This window comes from Dendrobates tinctorius, unplaced genomic scaffold (assembly GCF_039654945.1).
Source record: "Dendrobates tinctorius isolate UK_male_01 unplaced genomic scaffold, ASM3965494v1 ptg000196l, whole genome shotgun sequence".
NCBI classification, from domain to species: Eukaryota; Metazoa; Chordata; class Amphibia; order Anura; family Dendrobatidae; genus Dendrobates; species Dendrobates tinctorius.
Window position 1 is genome coordinate 23,894,516 of NW_027361863.1, and position 25,668 is coordinate 23,920,183.

Genomic DNA, 25,668 nt, shown 5'->3' on the forward strand with positions numbered 1-25,668 from the left:
CTGCCCACCAGCTCAGAGACAACTAAAAATTAGAGCTAGAGTCTGCAGAAGGAAACCTGATGATCCATAATGTGAAAATATAATTTATTTTCTGGTGACAGAGGTGCAACTTATTATGAGGCATCAAGGAACAAAGGTGTTGGAAGCAGGAATAATGGACGTGTGTATGGACATTCCTTATAAATCTCTAAAACAACAAGTCTTGGAGTTTTTTTTAGCTTTCAACATTTCTTGTGGGGTGTTCCCGGTATATAACGAATCTTGTAGGGTGTTTTCTGGTATACAGCGGGTCTTGTGGGGGTTTCCGGTATACAGCGGGTCTTGTGGGGTGTTCCCGGTATATGGTCGGTTTTGTGTGGTGTTCCCGTTATATAACGAATCTTGTGGGTTGTTTTCTGGTATACAGCAGGTCCTGTGGGGGTTTCCGGTATACAGCAGGTCTTGTGGGGGTTTCCGGTATACAGCGGGTCTTGTGGGGGTTTCCGGTATACAGCGGGTCTTGTGGGGTGTTTCCGGTATATGGTCGGTTTTGTGTGGTGTTCCCGGTATATAACGAATCTTGTGGGGTGTTTTCTGGTATACAGCAGGTCTTGTGGGGGTTTCCAGTATACAGCGGGTCTTGTGGGGGTGTTCCCGGTATTCGGCAGGTCTTTTGAGGTGTTATCACCATACAGGAGGTGATATGGGGTGTTCTCAGTATACGGCAGGTCTTGTGGGGTGTTCCCAGTATAATGCGGGTCTTGTGGGGGGGGCTCCCAGTATACCACAGATCTTGTGGGGTGTTCCCAGTATACAGAAGGTCTTGTGGTGTGTTCCCGATATACGGCAGGTCTTGTGGGGTGTTCCCGGTATACAGAAGGTATTGTCGGGTGTTCCCGGAATAAGACAATCTTGTGGGGTTTTCCTGGGATACGGCAGATCTTGTTTTGTGTTCACGGTATACGGCAGGTCTTGTGGGGCGTTCCCGATATATGGCAGGTCTCGTGGGGTGTTCCTGGGATACGGTAGGTCTTGTGGGGCGTTCCCGATATATATGGCAGGTCTCGTGGGGTGTTCCTGGGATACAGCAGGTCTTGTGGGGTGTTCCCGATATATGGCAGGTCTCGTGGGGTGTTCCTGGGATAGGGTAGGTCTTGTGGGGTGTTCCCGATATGTGGCAGGTCTCGTGGGGTGTTCCCGGTATGCGGCAGGTCTTGTGGCGTGTTCCCGATATATGGCAGGTCTCGTGGGGTGTTCCTGGGATACGGTAGGTCTTGTGGGGAGTTCCCGATATATATGGCAGGTCTCGTGGGGTGTTACTGGGATACGGCAGGTCTTGTGGGGTGTTCCCGATATATGGCAGGTCTTGTGGGGTGTTCCTGGTATACGGCAGGTCTTGTGGGTTGGTCCCGGTATACAGTAGGTCTTGTGGGGTATTCCCACTATACAGCAGGTCTTGTGGGGTGTTCCTGATATATGGCAGGTCTTGTGGGGTGTTCCCAGAATATGGCAGGTCTTGTGGGGTGTTCCCTGTATACGACAGGTCTTGAGGGGTGTTCCTGGTATACGGCACATCTTGTGGGGTGTTCCTTGTATACTGCAGGCCTTGTGGGGTGTTCCTGGTGTATGGCAGGCCTTGTGGGGTGTTTCTGGTATATGGCAGATCTTGTGGGGTGTTCCTGGTATACGGCAGGTGTTGTAGGTTGCTCTTGGTAGTCACTGGTTGTCCGCTGTTCCGGTAGCAGTGTTGGGTTGGTTGCTGCTGTCAGTCACACCAGAGAAGGAGCAGATGCATCATTGCAAGTGATAGGTTAGACTCTGTAGCAAAAAATGGTTGTCTACCAACTTCAGTGCTGGCAAAGCTTGGTTCAGAGGTGTGACTAGAATTTCTTTGGCCTAAATGCAATTTGTGCACCAGCGCTTCACCTACCATGTGTCCCTCATTATATAGGTATCTCCTTTTGTGCCAGAAGGGCCTCGGGGCCCAAGGAGCCAGGTGTTACTTATTCCCCAGTACCCTAATTCTGTAAGGCAATGATTGCAACCAATTTCTGCAGGATGTTTTCTTGATTACGTTGATGCCTTGTAATGGAGATTTGATTTTTTGTCTTCTAGATCATGCTCCTGAGCGATCCGGACATGGAGAGCAGCATACTGATCAGCTCCGACGCCGGAGCCACCTACCAGAAATACAGACTCAATTTCTACATTCAGAGCCTACTCTTCCACCCCAAGCAGGAGGACTGGGTGCTGGCGTACAGTCTTGACCAGAAGGTAAAACCCAATGCTTGATGGGAACATCGCTGGTGTCCGAGCCACTGTAATTCTGTAGACACCTCCAGAGCTGAACTCTCTGTACAGTCTGAGTCTCATAGACGTGCGATATGTAATATCGGGGTGATGGCGCTCAATCAGGGGCCATGCAGAGGCTCCAAACCCAATATTCTACATATTGATTGGGGTTCATGTGGTCAGATCCTAACCAATCACAGCAGGGCATTACTTAGGATGAATCTGAGCCTGTTTCTAGCGCAGCTTAGTGTAACCCGCTAATACAGGGACATCGGATGCTAATTATAGTCTGGAAATAGGCTCATTAGCATATGTAGATAATGATGTGCTAGTTACACGCTAATCAGGCACCATACTTATATTAAGCCTACGTGTATGGTAAACAGGAGCGAATTCATTTGAAGCAAGTCAAATTCACCTCGAATATTACAAAAAAAATGTTTCCACAAGATTGAATTTTTTTGTGATTTGTTTTGGGCGAATTCAGCAAAATGACAGTCGGCCTCCATGTTTCTGGGTTACGAAGGAAAAGAAAACGGATAAAAAAGCTTCTGGTCGATCAAACACATCGCGATGTCATGGGGTCTCGGGAATGGAAGTCCGAGCCAGAGGGAAGCTAGGAGAATAATATTCTATAGATATAAAAACGTGTGTGTGTATTGACGATGATGTCAGAATGGTTGCCATGGCGAAGATAATGTCTTAATGGGTATATGGGCACTGGACTATGGGATGGAGGATGTGTATGATGGGTATATGGGCACGGGACTATGGGATGGAGGATATGTATGATGGGTATATGGGCACTGGACTATGGGATGGAGGATATGTATGATGGGTATATGGGCACTGGACTATGGGATGGAGGATATGTATGATGGGTATATGGGCACGGGACTATGGGATGGAGGATGTGTGATGGGTATATGGGCACGGGACTATGGGATGGAGGATGTGTGATGGGTATATGGGCACGGGACTATGGGATGGAGGATGTGTGATGGGTATATGGGCACGGGACTATGGGATGGAGGATATGTATGATGGGTATATGGGCACGGGACTATGGGATGGAGGATGTGTGATGGGTATATGGGCACGGGACTATGGGATGGAGGATGTGTATGATGGGTATATGGGCACGGGACTATGGGATGGAGGATATGTATGATGGGTATATGGGCACGGGACTATGGGATGGAGGATGTGTATGATGGGTATATGGGCACTGGACTATGGGATGGAGGATATGTATGATGGGTATATGGGCACGGGACTATGGGATGGAGGATGTGTATGATGGGTATATGGGCACTGGACTATGGGATGGAGGATGTGTGATGGGTATATGGGCACGGGACTATGGGATGGAGGATGTGTGATGGGTATATGGGCACTGGACTATGGGATGGAGGATGTGTGATGGGTATATGGGCACGGGACTATGGGATGGAGGATGTGTGATGGGTATATGGGCACGGGACTATGGGATGGAGGATGTGTGATGGGTATATGGGCACGGGACTATGGGATGGAGGATATGTATGATGGGTATATGGGCACGGGACTATGGGATGGAGGATGTGTATGATGGGTATATGGGCACTGGACTATGGGATGGAGGATGTGTGATGGGTATATGGGCACGGGACTATGGGATGGAGGATGTGTGATGGGTATATGGGCACGGGACTATGGGATGGAGGATGTGTGATGGGTATATGGGCACGGGACTATGGGATGGAGGATGTGTGATGGGTATATGGGCACGGGACTATGGGATGGAGGATGTGTGATGGGTATATGGGCACGGGACTATGGGATGGAGGATATGTATGATGGGTATATGGGCACGGGACTATGGGATGGAGGATGTGTATGATGGGTATATGGGCACTGGACTATGGGATGGAGGATGTGTGATGAGTATATGGGCACGGGACTATGGGATGGAGGATGTGTGATGGGTATATGGGCACGGGACTATGGGATGGAGGATGTGTGATGGGTATATGGGCACGGGGCTATGGGATGGAGGATGTGTGATGGGTATATGGGCACGGGACTATGGGATGGAGGATGTGTGATGGGTATATGGGCACGGGACTATGGGATGGAGGATGTGTGATGGGTATATGGGCACGGGACTATGGGATGGAGGATATGTGATGGGTATATGGGCACGGGACTATGGGATGGAGGATATGTATGATGGGTATATGGGCACGGGACTATGGGATGGAGGATGTGTGATGGGTATATGGGCACGGGACTATGGGATGGAGGATGTGTATGATGGGTATATGGGCACGGGACTATGGGATGGAGGATGTGTATGATGGGTATATGGGCACAGGACTATGGGATGGAGGATATGTATGATGGGTATATGGGCACGGGACTATGGGATGGAGGATATGTATGATGGGTATATGGGCACGGGACTATGGGATGGAGGATGTGTATGATGGGTATATGGGCACGGGACTATGGGATGGAGGATGTGTATGATGGGTATATGGGCACGGGACTATGGGATGGAGGATATGTATGATAGGTATTTGGGCACAGGACTATGGGATGGAGGATATGTATGATGGGTATATGGGCACGGGACTATGGGATGGAGGATGTGTGATGGGTATATGGGCACGGGACTATGGGATGGAGGATGTGTGATGGGTATATGGGCACGGGACTATGGGATGGAGGATGTGTGATGGGTATATGGGCACGGGACTATGGGATGGAGGATGTGTGATGGGTATATGGGCACGGGACTATGGGATGGAGGATGTGTATGATGGGTATATGGGCACAGGACTATGGGATGGAGGATATGTATGATGGGTATATGGGCACGGGACTATGGGATGGAGGATGTGTATGATGGGTATATGGGCACGGGACTATGGGATGGAGGATGTGTATGATGGGTATATGGGCACAGGACTATGGGATGGAGGATGTGTGATGGGTATATGGGCACGGGACTATGGGATGGAGGATGTGTGATGGGTATATGGGCACGGGACTATGGGATGGAGGATGTGTGATGGGTATATGGGCACGGGACTATGGGATGAAGGATGTGTGATGGGTATATGGGCACGGGACTATGGGATGGAGGATGTGTGATGGGTATATGGGCACAGGACTATGGGATGGAGGATATGTATGATGGGTATATGGGCACGGGACTATGGGATGGAGGATGTGTGATGGGTATATGGGCACGGGACTATGGGATGGAGGATGTGTGATGGGTATATGGGCACGGGACTATGGGATGGAGGATGTGTGATGGGTATATGGGCACAGGACTATGGGATGGAGGATATGTATGATGGGTATATGGGCACGGGACTATGGGATGGAGGATGTGTGATGGGTATATGGGCACGGGACTATGGGATGGAGGATGTGTGATGGGTATATGGGCACGGGACTATGGGATGGAGGATGTGTATGATGGGTATATGGGCACAGGACTATGGGATGGAGGATATGTATGATGGGTATATGGGCACGGGACTATGGGATGGAGGATGTGTATGATGGGTATATGGGCACGGGACTATGGGATGGAGGATGTGTATGATGGGTATATGGGCACAGGACTATGGGATGAAGGATGTGTGATGGGTATATGGGCACGGGACTATGGGATGGAGGATGTGTGATGGGTATATGGGCACGGGACTATGGGATAGAGGATGTGTGATGGGTATATGGGCACGGGACTATGGGATGGAGGATATGTATGATGGGTATATGGGCACGGGACTATGGGATGGAGGATGTGTATGATGGGTATATGGGCACAGGACTATGGGATGGAGGATGTGTGATGGGTATATGGGCACGGGACTATGGGATGGAGGATGTGTGATGGGTATATGGGCACGGGACTATGGGATGAAGGATGTGTGATGGGTATATGGGCACGGGACTATGGGATGGAGGATGTGTATGATGGGTATATGGGCACGGGACTATGGGATGGAGGATGTGTGATGGGTATATGGGCACGGGACTATGGGATGAAGGATGTGTGATGGGTATATGGGCACGGGACTATGGGATGGAGGATGTATGATGGGTATATGGGCACAGGACTATGGGATGGAGGATGTGTATGATGGGTATATGGGCACGGGACTATGGGATTGAGGATGTGTGATGGGTATATGGGCACGGGACTATGGGATGGAGGATATGTATGATAGGTATAAGGGCACGGGACTATGGGATGGAGGATGTGTGATGGGTATATGGGCACGGGACTATGGGATGGAGGATATGTATGATAGGTATAAGGGCATGGGACTATGGGATGGCGGATATGTATGATGGCTATATGGGGACTGGACTATGGGATGGAGGATGTGTGATGGGTATATGGGCACGGGACTATGGGATGGAGGATATGTATGATAGGTATAAGGGCACGGGACTATGGGATGAAGGATGTGTGATGGGTATATGGGCACGGGACTATGAGATGGAGGATATGTATGATAGGTATAAGGGCATGGGACTATGGGATGGCGGATATGTATGATGGCTATATGGGGACTGGACTATGGGATGGAGGATGTGTGATGGGTATATGGGCACGGGACTATGGGATGGAGGATATGTATGATAGGTATAAGGGCACGGGACTATGGGATGAAGGATGTGTGATGGGTATATGGGCACGGGACTATGGGATGGAGGATATGTATGATAGGTATAAGGGCATGGAACTATGGGATGGCGGATATGTATGATGGCTATATGGGGACTGGACTATGGGATGGAGGATGTGTGATGGGTATATGGGCACGGGACTATGGGATGGAGGATATGTATGATAGGTATAAGGGCACGGGACTATGGGATGAAGGATGTGTGATGGGTATATGGGCACGGGACTATGGGATGGAGGATGTGTGATGGGTATATGGGCACGGGACTATGGGATGGAGGATATGTATGATAGGTATAAGGGCATGGGACTATGGGATGGCGGATATGTATGATGGCTATATGGGGACTGGACTATGGGATGGAGGATGTGTGATGGGTATATGGGCACAGGACTATGGGATGGAGGATATGTATGATGAGTATATGGGCACGGGACTATGGGATGGAGGATGTGTATGATGGGTATATGGGCACGGGACTATGGGATGGAGGATGTGTGATGGGTATATGGGCACAGGACTATGGGATGGAGGATATGTATGATAGGTATAAGGGCACGGGACTATGGGATGGAGGATGTGTGATGGGTATATGGGCACGGGACTATGGGATGGAGGATATGTATGATAGGTATAAGGGCACGGGACTATGGGATGGCGGATATGTATGATGGCTATATGGGGACTGGATTATGGGATGGAGGATGTGTGATGGGTATATGGGCACAGGACTATGGGATGGAGGATATGTATGATAGGTATAAGGGCACGGGACTATGGAATGGAGGATAATCATTATAATATATTATAACAAACCACAGTTAGTTACTATGCCCGGGTAATGCCGGGCTCTTCTGATAGTAGAATATAAAAGTCCCAAGGTGGAAGACACGTTCAGAGAATCGGGGGCGGTGGGACAGGAGGACTGAGGAGGCGAGTATAAGAATTTTTTTAAAACCCTTTCGTGGTCGAGTGAATTCCATTAGAATTTCCCTCAAATCTACAAACATCAAATTTGAATTAACTCTAGTGTACAGTAAAGAGGCACTCACCTGCCCATCAGTCACCCTTCTTGTAGCTCCTACGTGATGCCGGGTACTCCATGTGTAGTTGACTGTTGCAGCTCCTCTTCCTGGTGGCCCTCTCTTTGCCGCAGGATGACTTTAATAACACTCAGGGACTTGTAGACGCTTGTCTCCTTGGTCAGCTTCTCTTCCTCCAGAGTCTTGTTGGTTGGAGCTTCCTCTACTTTCCTCTGACCCCCCGCCCAATTTCCATAAAACTTCTCCTTAGTTCAGACTGATCAATCTTCTTCCCCTTTTGGGTTCCAGCAGCTATAAGTAGGCGACATTGATCAGGTGGACGTAATGACATCACTTCTTCCCACCACCCATACAGAGGTTCAAGCGTCTCGTATGCCACTGGTCTGAAGCCAGTTATCACATATAAGAGTACTGGAAGTGTAATATTATATTGCGGACATTACCGTGAGTAAAGGTGCAATTAATACACGGTAGGTCTGGATCTGCTAGCGCAAAAAGCAGCGGCATGCTAGTTGCTGTGGCTCATCGATGGTGGTCGTGAGTGGGATACTCTTATTCTCCATGGTGTCCATTATGCTAATTGTATGGTTGATGAGTGGAATGGCTTATTCCGGGCCAATGTCATAGATGAGATGTGCGACTGAGCCAAGCCTGCTGCTCTTCCTCCTCTCCCACAGCTCAAGCAGAGATGGAATCCTTGCAGCTGCATCTCCCTCCTCTCCTTCCTCGCTCCCCATTTTACACTATAGATATTTTTTTGAAGCCTATGACATATTCAGGCACGAAAGAGGGAATTATAGCCGGATGCTGCATAGCAAGGTGATGGGAAACATTTCTTCGAAAAGGATGGTTGAAAGGTTTAATTTGCAATCGATCCACAGTAAAGGTGTGGGAATGATTTGGAAGCTCCTGGTGAGCGGTCACGTTAAGTCCTCCTCCTCCCTGCTGTGATCCTCTTCTGACATCATGATGACGTCACTGTGGACCTACTATCCAGACGACGCGGTGATGCCTACATGAGACCCATTCTTTTAGTTTTCCGAGGAGCAGCTTTTCCTCTGCTGTAGCACAAGTTTTAGAGCTCTGCTGTGGCGGCTTTACTGCTGCGCTCAGGTCCGTCAGTCGCTGATACACACGATAACATGCAGTCATCGGCTTTCCCAATTAAAAATGTCCCTGGATGGTGCAAGAAAATAAGTTACCTGCACTTAGATGTTTTTTTTCCAAGCTTTTAAATAAAGAATGCGCTGGATACACAATCGTCAGACGCCGCGCTGTCACATCTCAGAGCATGGAAGCTTCATGCTGTAAGTCAGCGAGGAGCGCGGTCGTGATATGTGCCGCAGACGGCTCTACATCCATATTGGAGCCCATCTCCAGGGCCGGGGATGTGACAGTCGGTATTGATCAGTTCTCTCATCAGCTCCATGTTCTCCCCGGCCATGATCAGTCTTTCCTGCTGACAACCGCGCATAAAGATGGCATGAGAGCGGCGGCTTCACGGGGGCCATAAACATAGCAGAGGCGAGCGCTGCGCCACTCCATTACTTTCTATCAATGTCTGCGCAAGAGAGCGTAATGGTGCCCTTACATTCACAAAGACGTCATAAAGCATTTTTAGTTTCGCCTATGAAGCTTAAACATCTCTAATATAAAGTGCAGGAAGGTTAGGTAAAAGGACGATCAGTGCAGGCGCTCTCACAGCACACAGCGGGGAATGCTCTTATATTTCTCTACGTCTCCTAACATATTCCAAGACTTTCTGTTTACATCAGTTGTAAAAGAGTTTAATCAGAAAAGCTCCACATTTAGCTGGCAAATAAAATAATCTAACATGACATCCAAGAGATATAAAAATGTTACATTCTGCAGAAGCTAAAACAGCCAGAATTAATGCACATAAAAAGCTCAGTATTTAGTATTATTTATCCTGTGCTGATCCTGAGTTACCCATACAGCTCAGGAACCAGTACCAGGCTCTCACGCAGGAAAACGATGAAGAAATACATCAGGATAAGACTTTGCCCACAAACAGCAACCTTGTACGCCCTCAGAGTCCTCCTGGATGGAGAAAGAAAAATGTTGTGAAGAAGAGACGGAGAGTGGTGGTCATGGGGGATTCCCTGTTGAGAGGAACAGAGGCCGCTATCTGCAGACCGGATATAACTTCAAGAGAAATGTGCTGTCTTCCAGGTGCAAAACTTAATGATGTGTCTGACAGGATATCAGGACTCTTCAGACCTACAGATGACTACCCATTCCTGCTACTACATGTGGGGACAAATGACACCGCAAGAAACGACCTGGAAACCATCTGCAGAGACTTTGAAGACTTAGGCAAGAAAGTGAAAGAGCTGGGAGCGCAGGTGGTCTTCTCTTCCATCCTCCCAGTGGATGGCCATGGAACAAGGAGGTGGAATAAGATTCTGCAGGTGAAGAACTGGCTACGTCGATGGTGCCGTCAGCAACGATTTGGATTTCTGGATCACGGAGTGAACTACTTATACGATGGACTACTTGCTAGAGATGGGGTGCACCTTACGAAGACTGGAAAGCAGGTATTTGGAAGTCGCCTTGCTACACTTGTAAGGAGAGCTTTAAACTAGAACAACATGGGAAGGGAAGCAAAAGACCAGAAAAAGGACACCATTGTAGGCATTTACTACAGGCCGCCTGTGCAAGCTGAAGATATGGATGAACTCTTTATGCATCAAATGGCCAAGTTCTCCAAAAAATATGACATAGTTGTCATGGGAGATTTCAACTATCCAGACATTTGTTGGGAATCTCTCTCAGGCAAAACTAACAGGTCAAGGAAATTCTTATCCTCTCTTGCTGACAACTTTATCTTCCAAAAGGTAGGGGAGAAAACAAGGGGAACTGCTACCTTGGATCTAATCCTTATAAACAGGGAGGAAATGGTTGAGGAGGTAAAAGTGGCTGGAACCCTAGGAGGTAGCGACCATGCTATTTTAGAATTTTGGATAACTAGAGGCGGAAGACCTGTGAAGACTCAGACGTCAAGGTTAGATTTCAGAAAGGCAGATTTTAAGGGATTCAGAAAGAGAATTGGAGGGATCCAATGGCTGGATATCCTTAAAGACAAAAATGTCCAGGAAGGATGGGAAATCTTGAAAAATGAAATTCTCAAAGCACAGTTGTTAACAATTCTGAAAAGAGGGAAGAATAGGAAGCATTTAAGGAAACCAGGATGGGTGAACACAGAACTTAAGCACATGCTAAAAAGGAAGAAAAAAATGTTTATAAAATGGAAAGAGGGAGGCATATCTAAAGAAGAATATAATGCTGTCTGCAGAACCTGCAGGGCACAAATCAGATTAACTAAAGCTGAAAATGAATTGAGGCTTGCAAGAGATGTCAAAAGCAATAATAAAGGATTTTGGGGATATGTCAAAAGTAAAAGAAAAGTCAAAGATGCTATAGGATTTTTACAGGATGAAAATGATGAAATGGTAAGACAGGATGTTGAGAAGGCTGAACTTTTAAATTCCTATTTTGCATCTGTTTTCTCTCAGAAAGGAAATGTAACACCAACTGTTATTCACTGTCCTATTAAGGGAATAGAAGAATCCAGGATATCTATAAACAGAAAGATAGTGAGGAAACACTTAGCTAACCTAAATGAATTCAAGTCTCCAGGTCCAGATGAATTACACCCCAGAGTACTGAAGGAGATAGCAGAAGAAATTTTTGAACCCCTCTCCATAATCTTTGAAAATTCTTGGAGAACAGGAGAAGTGCCAGAAGACTGGAGAAGAGCAAATGTTGTTCCTATCTTCAAAAAGGGGAAGAAGGTGGACCCAGGCAACTATAGGCCGCTGAGTCTGACTTCTATACCAGGAAAGATCTTTGAACAAATTATTAAACAACATGTATGTCAATACCTGGATAAGAATGAAGTGATCAAACAGAGTCAGCATGGGTTTGTAACTAATAAGTCATGTCAGACTAACTTAATTTCCTTCTATGACGGTATCACTGATTGGGTGGATCAAGGAAATGCTGTAGATATAGTATATCTTGACTTCAGCAAAGCATTTGACAAAGTCTCTCATACAATCCTTATTGAAAAAAATGACTAAGTATGGAATGGACAAGGCAACTGTTAGGTGGATTCATAACTGGCTTAGTGATCAGACCCAAAGAGTGGTCGTAAATGGCTGCACATCCAGTTGGAAGAATGTCTCAAGTGGGGTACCACAGGGCTCTGTCCTGGGCCCTATATTGTTCAACATCTTTATCAACGATTTAGATGAAGGAATTGAGGGTAAACTGATTAAATTTGCTGATGACACAAAGCTAGGAGAGATAGCTAATACTAGAGAAGAGAGAGAGAGGATTCAAAAAGATTTAAATAAACTGGAGAAGTGGGCAGCAACTAACAGAATGGTTTTTAACAGGGAGAAATGCAAAGTACTACATCTGGGCAATAAAAATGGAAAAAGCATATATAGAATGGGAGGAATAGGGCTAAGTGACAGCACATGTGAAAAAGACTTGGGTATACTAATAGATCACAGACTGAATATGAGTCAACAGTGTGATGCAGCAGCAAAAAAGGCAAATGCAATTCTAGGATGTATTAACAGAAGCATACAGTCTAGATCACATGAAGTCATTATTTCCCTCTACTCCTCTTTGGTCAGATCTCATCTGGAATATTGTGTCCAGTTTTGGGCACCACATTTTAAAAAAGACATCAACAAACTGGAGCAAGTTCAGAAAAGAGCGACCAGAATGGTGACCGGTCTGCAAACCCTGTCTTATGAGGAAAGGTTGCAGGATTTGGGAATGTTTAGTTTGCAAAAGAGAAGACTGAGAGGAGACTTAATAGCTGTCTACAAATATCTAAAGGGCTGTCACATTGTAGAAGGATCAACTTTATTCTCATTTGCACAAGGAAAGACTAGAAGCAATGGGATGAAACTGAATGGGAGGAGACACAGATTAGATATTAGAAAAAACTTTTTGACAGTTAGAGTGATCAATGAGTGGAACAGGCTGCCACGAGAAGTGGTGAGTTCTCCTTCAATGGAAGTCTTCAAACCAAGGCTGGACAGACATCTGTCTGGGATGATTTAGCGAATCCTGCTTTGAGCAGGGGGTTGGACCAGATGGCCCAGGAGGTCCCTTCCAACTCTACGATTCTATGATTCTGTATTATACTCCAGAGCTGCACTTACTATTCTGCTGGTGCAGTCACTGTGTACATACATTACATTACTGGTCCTCAGTTACATCCTGTATTATACTCCAGAGCTGCACTCACTATTCTGCTGGTGCAGTCACTGTGTACATACATTACATTACTGATCCTGAGTTACTTCCTGTATTATACTCCAGAGCTGCACTTACTATTCTGCTGGTGCAGTCACTGTGTACATACATTACATTACTGGTCCTGAGTTACATCCTGTATTATACTCCAGAGCTGCACTTACTATTCTACTGGTGCAGTCACTGTGTACATACATTACATTACTGGTCCTGAGTTACATCCTGTATTATACTCCAGAGCTCCACTCACTATTCTGGTGGTGCAGTCACTGTGTACATACATTACATTACTGATCCTGAGTTACATCCTGTATTATACTCCAGAGCTGCACTCACTATTCTGCTGGTGCAGTCACTGTATACATACATTACATTACTGATCCTGAGTTACATCCTGTATTATACTCCAGAGCTGCACTCACTATTCTGCTGGTGCAGTCACTGTGTACATACATTACATTACTGATCCTGAGTTACATCCTGTATTATACCCCAGAGCTGCACTCACTATTCTGCTGGTGCAGTCACTGTGTACATACATTACATTACTGATCCTGAGTTACCTCCTGTATTATACCCCAGAGCTGCACTCACTGCTGGTGCAGTCACTGTGTACATACATTACATTACTGATCCTGAGTTACATCCTGTATTATACTCCAGAGCTGCAGTCACTATTCTGCTGGTGCAGTCACTGTGTACATACATTACATTACTGATCCTGAGTTACCTCCTGTATTATACCCCAGAGCTGCACTCACTATTCTGCTGGTGCAGTCACTGTGTACATACATTACATTACTGATCCTGAGTTACATCCTGTATTATCCTCCAGAGCTGCACTCACTATTCTGCTGGTGCAGTCACTGTGTACATACATTACATTTCTTATCAAGTACTATACTGTGGGGTACAGGATAATGACACTGACACTGGGGGTACAGGATAATGACACTGACACTGGGGGTACAGGATAATGACACTGATACTTGGGGTACAGGATAATGACACTGATACTTGGGGTACAGGATAATGACACTGATACTTGGGGTACGGGATAATGACACTGATACTTGGGGTACGGGATAATGACACTGATACTTGGGGCACGGGATAATGACACTGATACTTGGGGTACGGGATAATGACACTGATACTTGGGGTACGGGATAATGACACTGATACTTGGGGTACGGGATAATGACACTGATACTTGGGGTACTGGATAATGACACTGATACTTGGGGTACGGGATAATGACACTGATACTTGGGGTACGGGATAATGACACTGATACTTGGGGTACGGGATAATGACACTGATACTTGCGGTACGGGATAATCACACTGATACTTGGGGTACAGGATAATGACACTGATACTTGGGGTACGGGATAATGACACTGATACTTGCGGTACGGGATAATCACACTGATACTTGGGGTACAGGATAATCACACTGATACTTGGGGTACGGGATAATGACGCTGATACTTGGGGTACGGGATAATGACTCTGATACTTGGGGTACGGGATAATGACTCTGATACTTGGGGTACGGGATAATCACACTGATACTTGGGGTACGGGATAACGACACTGATACTTGCGGTACGGGATAATCACACTGATACTTGGGGTACGGGATAATCACACTGATACTTGGGGTACGGGATAATGACACTGATACTTGGGGTACGGGATAACGACACTGATACTTGGGGTACGGGATAATCACACTGATACTTGGGGTACGGGATAACGACACTGATACTTGGGGTACGGGATAATCACACTGATACTTGGGGTACGGGATAATCACACTGATACTTGGGGTACGGGATAATGACTCTGATACTTGGGGTACAGGATAATGACACTGATACTTGGGGTATGGGATAATCACACTGATACTTGGGGTACGGGATAATGACACTGATACTTGGGGTACGGGATAATGACACTGATACTTGGGGTACAGGATAATGACACTGATACTTGGGGTACGGGATAATGACACTGATACTTGGGGTACAGGATAATGACACTGATACTTGGGGTACGGGATAATGACACTGATACTTGGGGTACAGGATAACACCCGTACCCGCACGCTTAGATGACTGTAAGTCCCTTCGGATGCGTATTTCCAGTACACATCACTATATTTATCCAGTGTGTGACTATTTCCCTCTCCATGATCAGGATGTAAATGGAGCTTGTGATGAATGTTTTTTCTAATCCTCATTAGTAGCAGGTATTTAGTTTAGTAATTAGCCCCCATCAAGTCAATTTGAAATTAAAATAGATGCCTTGATTACAAAACTCATTACAGAAGGAGCGCCCTCTCAATAACCCTTTCATTTCCAATTCGTGAACTAAATGAAGTGTGGAGCCCCTTCATCATGTCCTCAGTTTCCATAAATAGGGGAAAGAATTGGAGCCTGAGGAATAATCAGCGTCAGTAAGCTGCCGATCATCCTTCAGAAATATGTTATGTTACTCTTCAGCTAGGAGACGACTAATCCCAGTTTCCGTGCTTACCCTGTGATTCCTCGGGGTGGGGCAGGGACGTGATTTCTTATTTTTCTTTCAACGCAAGTGAAATTTTTGTTTTATTTTTCTAATTCCATAGCTGAATGTCTCAGACATGTAACTTGAACCATTGCAATGTAAAAACCCATTACGATTCCCCCACGTGATCCACCAAACGGGAGCAACTCTTACCTCTGCATTCGCTTTACCAATAGTGCTGAGATAGCTGGAGATGTTTCACGATTCCAGGAGAACTTGGCTCTTAGATACTTTTTCATGGTTTGGATTGGCTTTTTCTGTCCATATGTTCTTTCATAGAGGGACTTTTTACCACGTTACGACATTCTGTGGTGAAGAAAACCCTTTGGGAAATGAAAGGAAATCAAGGGAAATGAACACTCAATATTGGCTTTCCCCATAGATCCCAGATGGTTAGTTGATGTCCTAGGAACAGGACACCCTTTACACAATGGTTTGTCCGAAACCATGTGGTTGTCAAAAACAAGGCCAAGTGGGCTGAATGGTCTCTTCCAAAAGAACGTCTGCTTTTTACATTGTCACATTTTATTATGTGTTGTTGTTCTGTTGCAGCATGAGGCAGGAGCATTACTTTTCTTTTTCATCTTTAATCATAACACGCGTTTCATGTTTGGATCCAGATCTGATGCTCTCTGACCTCAAAATGCAATGAAAACCATCTGTGGTGTGTAACCTCTGCCTTCTTGTAAGATTCACTGTAAAACTACAGCAATATAATAGAGGAAGACTCAAGAGGAGCCATATCAAACTTCAAAGGAAGTATTAGGTCTGAGAGTCCGCAGAAGTCCTGAGAACTCATCATCATTTATACATGGTGCAGCCTTTCAGCTCTCTTGGCCAAATGGGATATTCAAAAAGAATCTTGACCAAGAAATCTAATCCCAGGTCTTCATCTTTTGTTTTGTATTTTAGGATCCTCTTTGGCCACTTTTCCTCTTATTTTGTAATGATCTTCTACATGAGTGTTCTTTGGATAGTGGAGCCTGGCATACTCAGCAACCGAAATACACAATTGCTCGTTGATTCCTATTCCTTTGTGTCCCTATGCTTGAATTCTGGCAATTTAGAGAACAAAAATGGCCTTGAATGCACTCATCATATATCCTCCTCTGACTCACAATACTCCAGGCATATACCCTTGTGATGGTGTGATATGTTATGTGGGTATTATTTTGTGTCTATTTATATTTTACGGATTTGCATAGTGTTCACTTGTTGCCCTGTATCATTCCGTGTATTCCCCATATTGTCTAGAGTCTCAATTACCTTCCAAAAGTCTGATAATTGAATTAGCTCACTTACTGTCTGCAGCCTGACTGTATCTATGCCTCTTGATGAACCCCCTGTAGTGCCTTAATCCCCAAGGCACCTTTGTCAGGTCTGGGAGGCCTGAAAACCGCCCCAACCTGTCTGACTACCCCTGGACAGAAGGAGGGGGCTGGGGAGGACAGGAGCTGTACAAGTCAGACCCTGTGTGGTGATGATCGTGGGAAGACAGCACGTCAGAGAGAAGGGGAAGCATATCGACCCATTTTATCCTCTGTCTGCTGGATTGTTGGACTCTCATCTCCTTGGACATTCATCCTGTTACTGAACTGCATTCATGTTCTGGACTATTGTATCCTCAGTGTGGTGGATTTTTTATGGACCTTTTAGTTTTACCTATAATAAAGGTCTTGGGATTGTTCACACTTCCCTCACTCTGTTGATTGTGTGGTATCGGAGAAGGACCCCGTGACAGCCCTTAACACATACATACTTACCACCTAGAGATCTGAAGCCCCCCATGCATATTAGATAATTCTATTGACAGATATCTCTCCCGAGTCTCCCATACACAGGAACACTTGACTGAGAGTTCCTGTGTTGTCTATGAGAGGGCTGCTGCCAGACACCTCTTTACCGTCCAGACTGTTCTGTCTTCTCCAGGCTCCCTTGCCTCTTCCAAACTTCTATATGTTCCTCCAGACTCCTATTTTTCCTCCAGTCTACTATGTCCCCTCCTTGTTCTCCTGTCTCCTCCAAGCTCCTCATTCACTGACAGACGGCTCTCTGCTCCTCCAGATTGCATTTTCCTCTCCAGACTACTCTGTTCCCTCCATACTAATCTCTGCTCCTCTAGATTGCTGTATCTCCTTCAGATCCTTCTGTCTCCTCCAGGCTCCTCTATTCCCTACAGGCTCTTCCAGAAACCTCTCTGCTCTTCCAGAATCCTCTATGCACCTCCAGACTCCTCTTTCTCCTCCACGTTCTCCTGTCCCCTCCATACTCCTCTTTCCCTGAAAGACGGCTCTCTGCTCCCTCAGATTCATTTTTCCTCTCCAGATCACTCCGTTCCCTCCATACTAATATCTGGCTCTCTAGATTGCTGTATCCCCTTCTCTATCTCCTCCAGGCTCCTCTGTCCCCTACAAGCTCCTCCAGAATCCTCTCTGCTCTTCCAGAATCCTCTGTTCCTCCAGACTCTTCTATGCTCCTCCATAGTCTTCTATGCTCATCCAGACTCTTCTATGCTCCTCCAGACTCCTCTCTTCTCCTCCAGACTCCTCTCTTCTCCTCCAGACTCCTCTCTTCTCCTCCAGACTCCTCTCTGCTCCTCCAAACTCCTCTTTCCTCCTCTAGACTCCTCTTTCCCCTCCAGACTCCTCTCTACTCCTCCAGACTCCTCTCTGCTCCTCCAGACTCCTCTTTCCCCTCCAGACTCCTCTCTGCTCCTCCAGACTCCTCTATGCTCTTCCAGACTCCGCTATGCTCCTCCAGACTACTCTTTCACCTCCAGACTCGTCGTTCCCCTCCAGACTCCTCTATGCTCCTCCAGACTCCTCTATTCTCCTCCAGACTCTTCTATGCTCCCCTCCCCCAGACTCTTCTATGCTCATCCAGACTCTTCTATGCTTGTCCAGCCTCCTCTCTGCTCTTCCAGACTCTTCTATGCTCCTCCAGACTCTTCTATGCTCCTCCAGACTCTTCTATGCTCTTCCAGACTCTTCTATACTCCCCTCCCCCAGACTCTTCTATGCTGGTCAAGCCTCCTCTCTGCTCTTCCAGACTTCTCTATGTTCCTCCATACTCTTCTATGCTCCTCCAGACTCCTCTATGCTCCTCCAGACTCCTCTGTTCTATCCACATTGCTTAATAACCGAGCCTGGTGATATTGGCGACTTTTGTTTAATATGCTTGGTGTCCTGCAGGAAAACTTGTCTTTTGACACATTTGGAGCTCATAATAGATCTACAGCTTTGTAAATCTCCAACTCTTTCAATGATGTTAAACCAATCAATCTCACAGAGAATCATGGTCGCTTTAGTTTATGATCCATCCGTGACTTGACCTCAGGAGAAATCATTCCTGAGATGTGCCAGGTTATGTGAGGGGATGCCTAGCGTAGGATCCTTGTCTTTTTGCTGGAGTGGTGCACTACCACAAAAATTTTCTGTGGAGTCTCCATGCACGACATTGGCAGCCATGGATCTTTTTGGGTATCATGATATGCTTCCTTTCCTCTTTGGAGTGCTGTAGGTAGATTGGACACTTGCTTCTGGGTTCATTCATATAGTACAACTGATCACTGTTGGTTCCTCATGGGCGTCAGACTCCAGTTATCTGCTAAGGAAAGCAAGCAATATAGCTCATCTCCAGGAGTCTGTTATTTGCCAAAATTTATTGCTCTTCTGAGGCACACCAAATTTGCATACATTTTCCAATGGAGAGTTTTCTGATTTTCTGTACGTCCCCTTCCACTAGTTAAATGTCTGTAATAACAAATAACACCAACAAGGTACTGGAAAAAACAATGGACAATGTTCTTAAGAGTTTTTAGGTTTCCTTTAACCCCTTAACCCCCAAGGGTGGTTTGCACGTTCATGCCCAGGCCAATTTTTACAATTCTGACCACTATCCCTTTATGAGATAATAACTCTGAAACGCTTCAATGGATCCCGGTGATTCTGACATTGTCTTCTTGTGACATATTGTTCTTCATGATAGTGGTAAAATTTCATTCATATAACTTGCGTTTATTTGTGAAAAAAATGGAAATTTGGTGAAAATTTTGAAAATTTCGCAATTTTCCAACTTTGAATTTTTATGCCCTTAAATCACAGAGATACAGCACACAAAAAACTTAATAAGTAACATTTCACATATGTTTCCTTTACATCAGCACAATTTTGGAACCAAAATTTTTTTTTGTTTGGATGTTATAAGGGTTAAAAGTTGACCAGCGATTTCTCATTTTTGCTACACCATTTTATTTTTACAGACCACATCACATTTGAAGTCACTTTGAGGGGTCTATATGATAGAAAATACCCAAAAGTGACACCATTCTAAAAACTGTACCCCTTAAGGTGCTCAAAACCACATTCAAGAAGTTTATTAACCGTTCAGATGCTTCACAGGAATTTTTTGAATATTTAAAAAAAAAATGAACATTTAACTTTTTTTCACAAAAAAAATACTTCAGGTTCAATTTTTTTTATTTTACCAAGGGGACCAGGAGAAATTGGACTGGAAAAGTTATTGTGCAATTTGTCCTGAGTACGCTGATACCCGATATGTGGGGAGTACCACTGTTTCGGCGCATGGCAGAGCTCAGAAGGAAAGGAGCGCCGTTTGACTTTTTCAATGCAAAATAGGCTGGAATTCAGATCAGACGCCATGTCACGTTTGGAGAGCCCCTGATGTGCCTAATCAGTGGAAACCCCCCACAAATGACCCCATTTTGGAAACTAGACCCCCCAAGGAACTTATCTAGATGTGTGGTGAGAACTTTGAACCCACAAGGGCTTCACAGAAGTTTATAAAGTACAGCGGTACAATTAAAACATCATATTTTTTCCACAAAAATGATCTTTTCACCCCCAATTTTTATTTTCCCAAGGGTAACAGGACCCCAAAAGTTGTTGTCCAATTTGTCCTGAATACGCTGATACCCCATATGTGGGTGTAAATGACTATTTGGGCGCATGGCAGAGCTCGGAAGAGAAGCAGCGCCATTTGGCTTTTTTTGCTGGAATTGAGATCGGACGCCATGTCACGTTTGGAGAGCCCCTGATGTGCCAAAACAGTGGAAACCCCGCACAAGTGACCCCATTTTGGAAACTAGACCCCCCACGGAACTTATTTAGTTGTGTGGTGAGCACTTTGAACCCCCAAGTGCTTCACAGAAGTTTATAACGCCTGGGCGTGAAAATAAAAAAATCATTTTTTTTCCACAAAAATGAAATTTTTGCCCCCAATTTTTTATTTTCCTAAGGGCAACAGGAGAAATAGGACCCCAAAAGTTGTTTTGCAATTTGTCCTTAGTCGGCTGATACCCCATATGTGGGGGTAAAACACTGTTTGGGCGCATGGCAGAGCTTGGAAGGGAAGGAGCACCATTTGACTTATTCAACGCAGAATTGGCTGGAATTGAGATCAGAAGCCCTGTTGTGTTTGGAGAGCCCCTGATGTGCCCAAACAATGGAAACCCCCCAATTCTAACTCCAACCCTAACCCCAACACACCCCTAACCTCAGCCTTAACCCTAGCCCTAACCCTAATGGGAAAATGGAAATAAATACATTTTTGTAACTTTATTATTTTTCCCTAACTAAGGGGGTGATAACGGGGGGTTTGATTTACTATTTATGGCGGTTTTTATATTTGGCAGCTGTCTCACGCTAAAAGACGCTTTTTATTGTAAAAATAGTTTTTGCATCACCACATATTGAGAGCTAAAATTTTCCGTATTTTGACCCACCGAGTCATGTGAGGTCTTATTCTTTGCGGGACGAGTTGATGTTTTTATCGGTACCATTTTCGGGCACGTGACATTTTTTGATTGCTTTTTATTCCGATTTTTGGGACGCAGAATGAACAAAAACCAGCGTTTCATGAATTTTTTTGGGGGGGTGCGTTTACACCGTTCCACGTGCAGTAAAATTGATAAAGCGGCTTTATTCTTCAGGTCAGTACGTTTACAGCGATACCTCATTTAGGTCTTTTTTTTATGTTTTGTCGGTTTTATGCAATAAAAACAATTTTATATAAAAAATAATTATTTTTGCATCGCTTTATTCTGCGAGCTATAACTTTTTTATTTTTTCGCAGATGATGCTGTATGGCGGCTCGTTTTTTGCGGGACAAGATGACATTTTCAGTGGTACCATGGATATTTATATCCGTCTTTTTGATCGCGTGTTATTGCACTTTTTGTTCGGTAGTATGATAATAAAACATTTTTTGCTTCGTTTTTTATATTTATTTTTTAAGAGGTTTGCTAAAGGGGTTAACTAATGGAACAGTTTTATAGGGCAGGTCGTTACGGACGCGTTGATACCAAATATGTGTACTTTTATTGTTTTTTTTATTTCCAAAAAATGAATTCATTAGGGAATTTTTTTTTTTTTTTAATTTATTTAGCGATTTTTTAAAAATTATTTTTACACTTTTTTTTTTTTTAACTTTATTAGGTTGTCCCAGGGGGACATAACTGTCATGTGACAGATCGCTGATCTGTTACATCACAGATCGCTGTGACAGATCAGCGATCTGTCACAGGCATTGAAGAAGACTTCCTCTTGCCTGCGCTTTGCAGGCAGTGAGGAAGCCAGCTCCCTGCAGGCCCCCGAAGTTCCCCGTCGCCATCTTGGATTCGGGGACCTGCAGGGAAGGAGATATTGCACATTGCGATGCTGTGGGGGGCTCAGGGAGGCATGGTGGGAGCCCCTTCCCTGCCGATGCTTCCCTTTAACCCCCGGTACACCGCGATCGTGTTTGATCACGGTGTGCAATGGGTTAACGTGTCGGGGGCGGTCCGTGACCGCTCCTGACACATTGTGCCGGGTGTCAGCTGTGATATTCAGCTGACACCCGGCCGTGATCAGCGGTGCTCACCACCGTGGGCGCCGCTGATCGCTGTGACGTACTATCCCGTCCATGGGAATTAAGTCCCAGGGCACATGGACGGGATAGTGCGTCACATGGCAGAAAGGGGTTAAGGTGATAACTGATGGGGGTGTGACTGCTGAGACCCCCAATAATCACCAGGGGACTCTTTTGTCTACTGTTCTGGTGAGTGGTAGAAAATTAGCAGTCAGACTCCCACCAGTCTAGACGTTATCAATCCGGTGGATAGGTGATGACTTCTCGTAACCGAAATTCCTCTTTAAGAGCCATTTTACAACAGCGGATAATCTTTCTATCTTACCATGTGATTGGATTCTAGAACTGATCCTCTAAACTGAACATATTCAAAATTAATTTTCTCCGTGTATCCATCTTATCTTATCTTAACACTGCTTTGCAATTAAGTTTCACATTTCTTTTCATGCCCCTAAACACCTATTGGCTGCTTCTTTTGGTGGGAAGTTTCCTTTGTTTGTGACACTATTTAAAGTTGAGCTGTGCATTAATAAACCAGAAATCCTACTCCGTACGTTATCCTAAGGATGTGCTGTATTGATCTCACGAGATCTCGAAATATATCTTATTATTTGGAGTTCAAAAGGCCTAGAAGAGAGTTGATTTCACTCACAAAAATGTGGCACCCAAGCAGGGACCAGACGTGCATTGTGACATTGTGACTTTCATGGTGAGTTTGGTCCTCCTCCATTCCGGGTAAGTTAATTTTGTAGTAAATAGTCTGATCCAAGAACTGAGGAGATACTTATGCTTTCTTGAAGTTTGTGCCTGTGTGATTGGTTTGGTGAGTAGGTGTGAAAGTTACTCATACTTGGATGATTAATAGTGTTGCTGCGTCTTGTTTGACTGTGAAGAATCAACTCAACAGAAGGAGTGTCCTGCAGTCTGTTTACAAGAATGAAGCCAGAGGAAATACCGTGAAACACCCATAATTGGTTAAAAGAAGGGGGAATGTAAGAGGACATACTCCATATTGCCTCTGTGTATCCATCTTGTCTCACTCTCTTGTCCCATTGTAATTAGATATATCACGCTGCTGGGCAGATACATTTTACATTTCTGTTCACATCTCTCTAACTTCCTGTCGGTTAAATCTTTCAGCAGGACGTTTCCTATGATTGTGACACTATTTAAAGTTGAACTGTTCATTTATAAACCAGAAATCCTACTTGGTACACTATCCTAAGGTTGTGCTATATTGCTTTTTTAAGTTCTCCAAACATTTCTTATTATTTTGAGTTCAAAAGGCATAGAAAAGAGTTGTTTTACTCACAAAACAAACTCTGTTCAATCTGTATCCATCCATGAAATCAGAAAAATAGGCCCAATCCTCCTCGATTCTTTACACTGATGCTCTGATCTTTTAGAACATTCCAGTACGGATGTTTGAAGTAGCGTGAAGTGGCCCTACTTATTGGAGGTTTGAGCTGCTACTTTGTGCCTCCCACGTGTTTTACACTATGCTTTACACTGCAGCACTGCTTCTTCACTGACTACTTTGTATAAGCACAAACGCTGGAGGAAGTCATGTAGAGACAGTATACATTCACTGTAAACTTCAAGCAAGAAAACCATTAGGGAAATCAGATTATCTGCAGAAAAAGACTGAGGAAAGTGAGTGGAGGTCTTAGGATCCACAAATATGAACACCAAAAAGATAGTTATTATAGGAATCGATATAAACGCACGTTAAGGCTGAGTGCAGATGTACTTTTTGGACCTGCGGATTTTTCCGCGCAGAATGGAAGAAATCCGCAGGTCAAATGACCTGCATTTTTCCTGCGGATTTCTTCCATTTTTCATGCGCTTTTCTTGCGGTTTTTGTGCGGTTTTCCATCGCGGTTTTCGCCCTGCGGATTTGGTGACAGGGGAGATGGAAAACCGCACAAAAGAAGTAACATGCTGCGGATTTTGTACCGCGGGAAAAATCTGCAGCGTCTGCACAGCGGTTTTTTTTTTTACATTGATTTTAAGGCTACTGTACATCACAATGCGGATATGCAACGTTTCTGCGCGGTAAAATCCGATGCGGAACCGCTGCAAATCTGCATCGTGTGCACACAGCCTAAAACACAATCTCTGCTTTCTTAATAACTTGGTCTTTGGTCAATGGTGAGAAAACTACTTGAAGACTCGTATCTCTTACATAAACACCATAGAGCAGCGACCGCCGCTGCCGCCGCCATCCGTGTCTTTGTTATGAGATGTTTGTCCTTTTATTTGTAACTTCTGTAAATTGGCAGCCATAACACTCCCCTCCTTGCTCCGCTAGCGCTGAGTGCCGGACCTCCCTCTGAGAGACGCCTTATTATCACGCCAACGGAGAAAGCTTTTATCTGGAAATTACTATGGTTTGTGGCACGATCACTTCTGCCGGTTTTGGCCGAGGAATTTTTAAGCTGAGCCGCGCTCCAAGTACTTCAGCCTCATTAGTGTGCGTGGGACAGGAGAAACGTCTGACGTCCTCGGTGCCTATCTGCATATGTAGCAGAGCTGAATTTGTCAGATAACTTTACATATGCATTTATCAGCAGAGCCAATATTGTCCTCGATCACAATGTGTTATTATGTAGAGGGTATAAGTCTCTTAGGTGATTTACTGAGGGTCCCAGCCCCCTAAGCATAATTCTGTGGTCCTCTCTCTTCCCAGCAATGTTGGCAAAAGGCATCTTCATGGTGTGAATAATTTTTTGTCTAAAACAGATACAGTGGGGGAAATAAGTATTTGATCCCTTGCTGATTTTGTAAGTTTGCCCACTGACAAAGACATGGACAGTCTATAATTTTAAGCAGAGGCGTATCTAGGCTTTCTGGCACCCGGGGCAAGAATTTGGTTCGGTGCCCCCCCCCCCAAAAAAAAAAAGTACATATGTGACTTACACA

At 45.1% G+C, this 25,668-nt stretch overlaps 1 protein-coding gene across 2 annotated transcripts in view; it reads left to right on the forward strand.

The window, feature by feature from the left end:
• Positions 1–25,668, forward strand: part of SORCS3 (sortilin related VPS10 domain containing receptor 3) — an 812,800-nt gene that overhangs the window by 402,098 nt on the left and 385,034 nt on the right. For both annotated transcript variants that reach the window (XM_073553075.1, XM_073553076.1), the window contains exon 4: positions 2,095–2,253. In XM_073553075.1, coding sequence (XP_073409176.1) covers positions 2,095–2,253 — 159 coding nt within the window. The remainder of the gene's footprint in view (positions 1–2,094; positions 2,254–25,668) is intronic.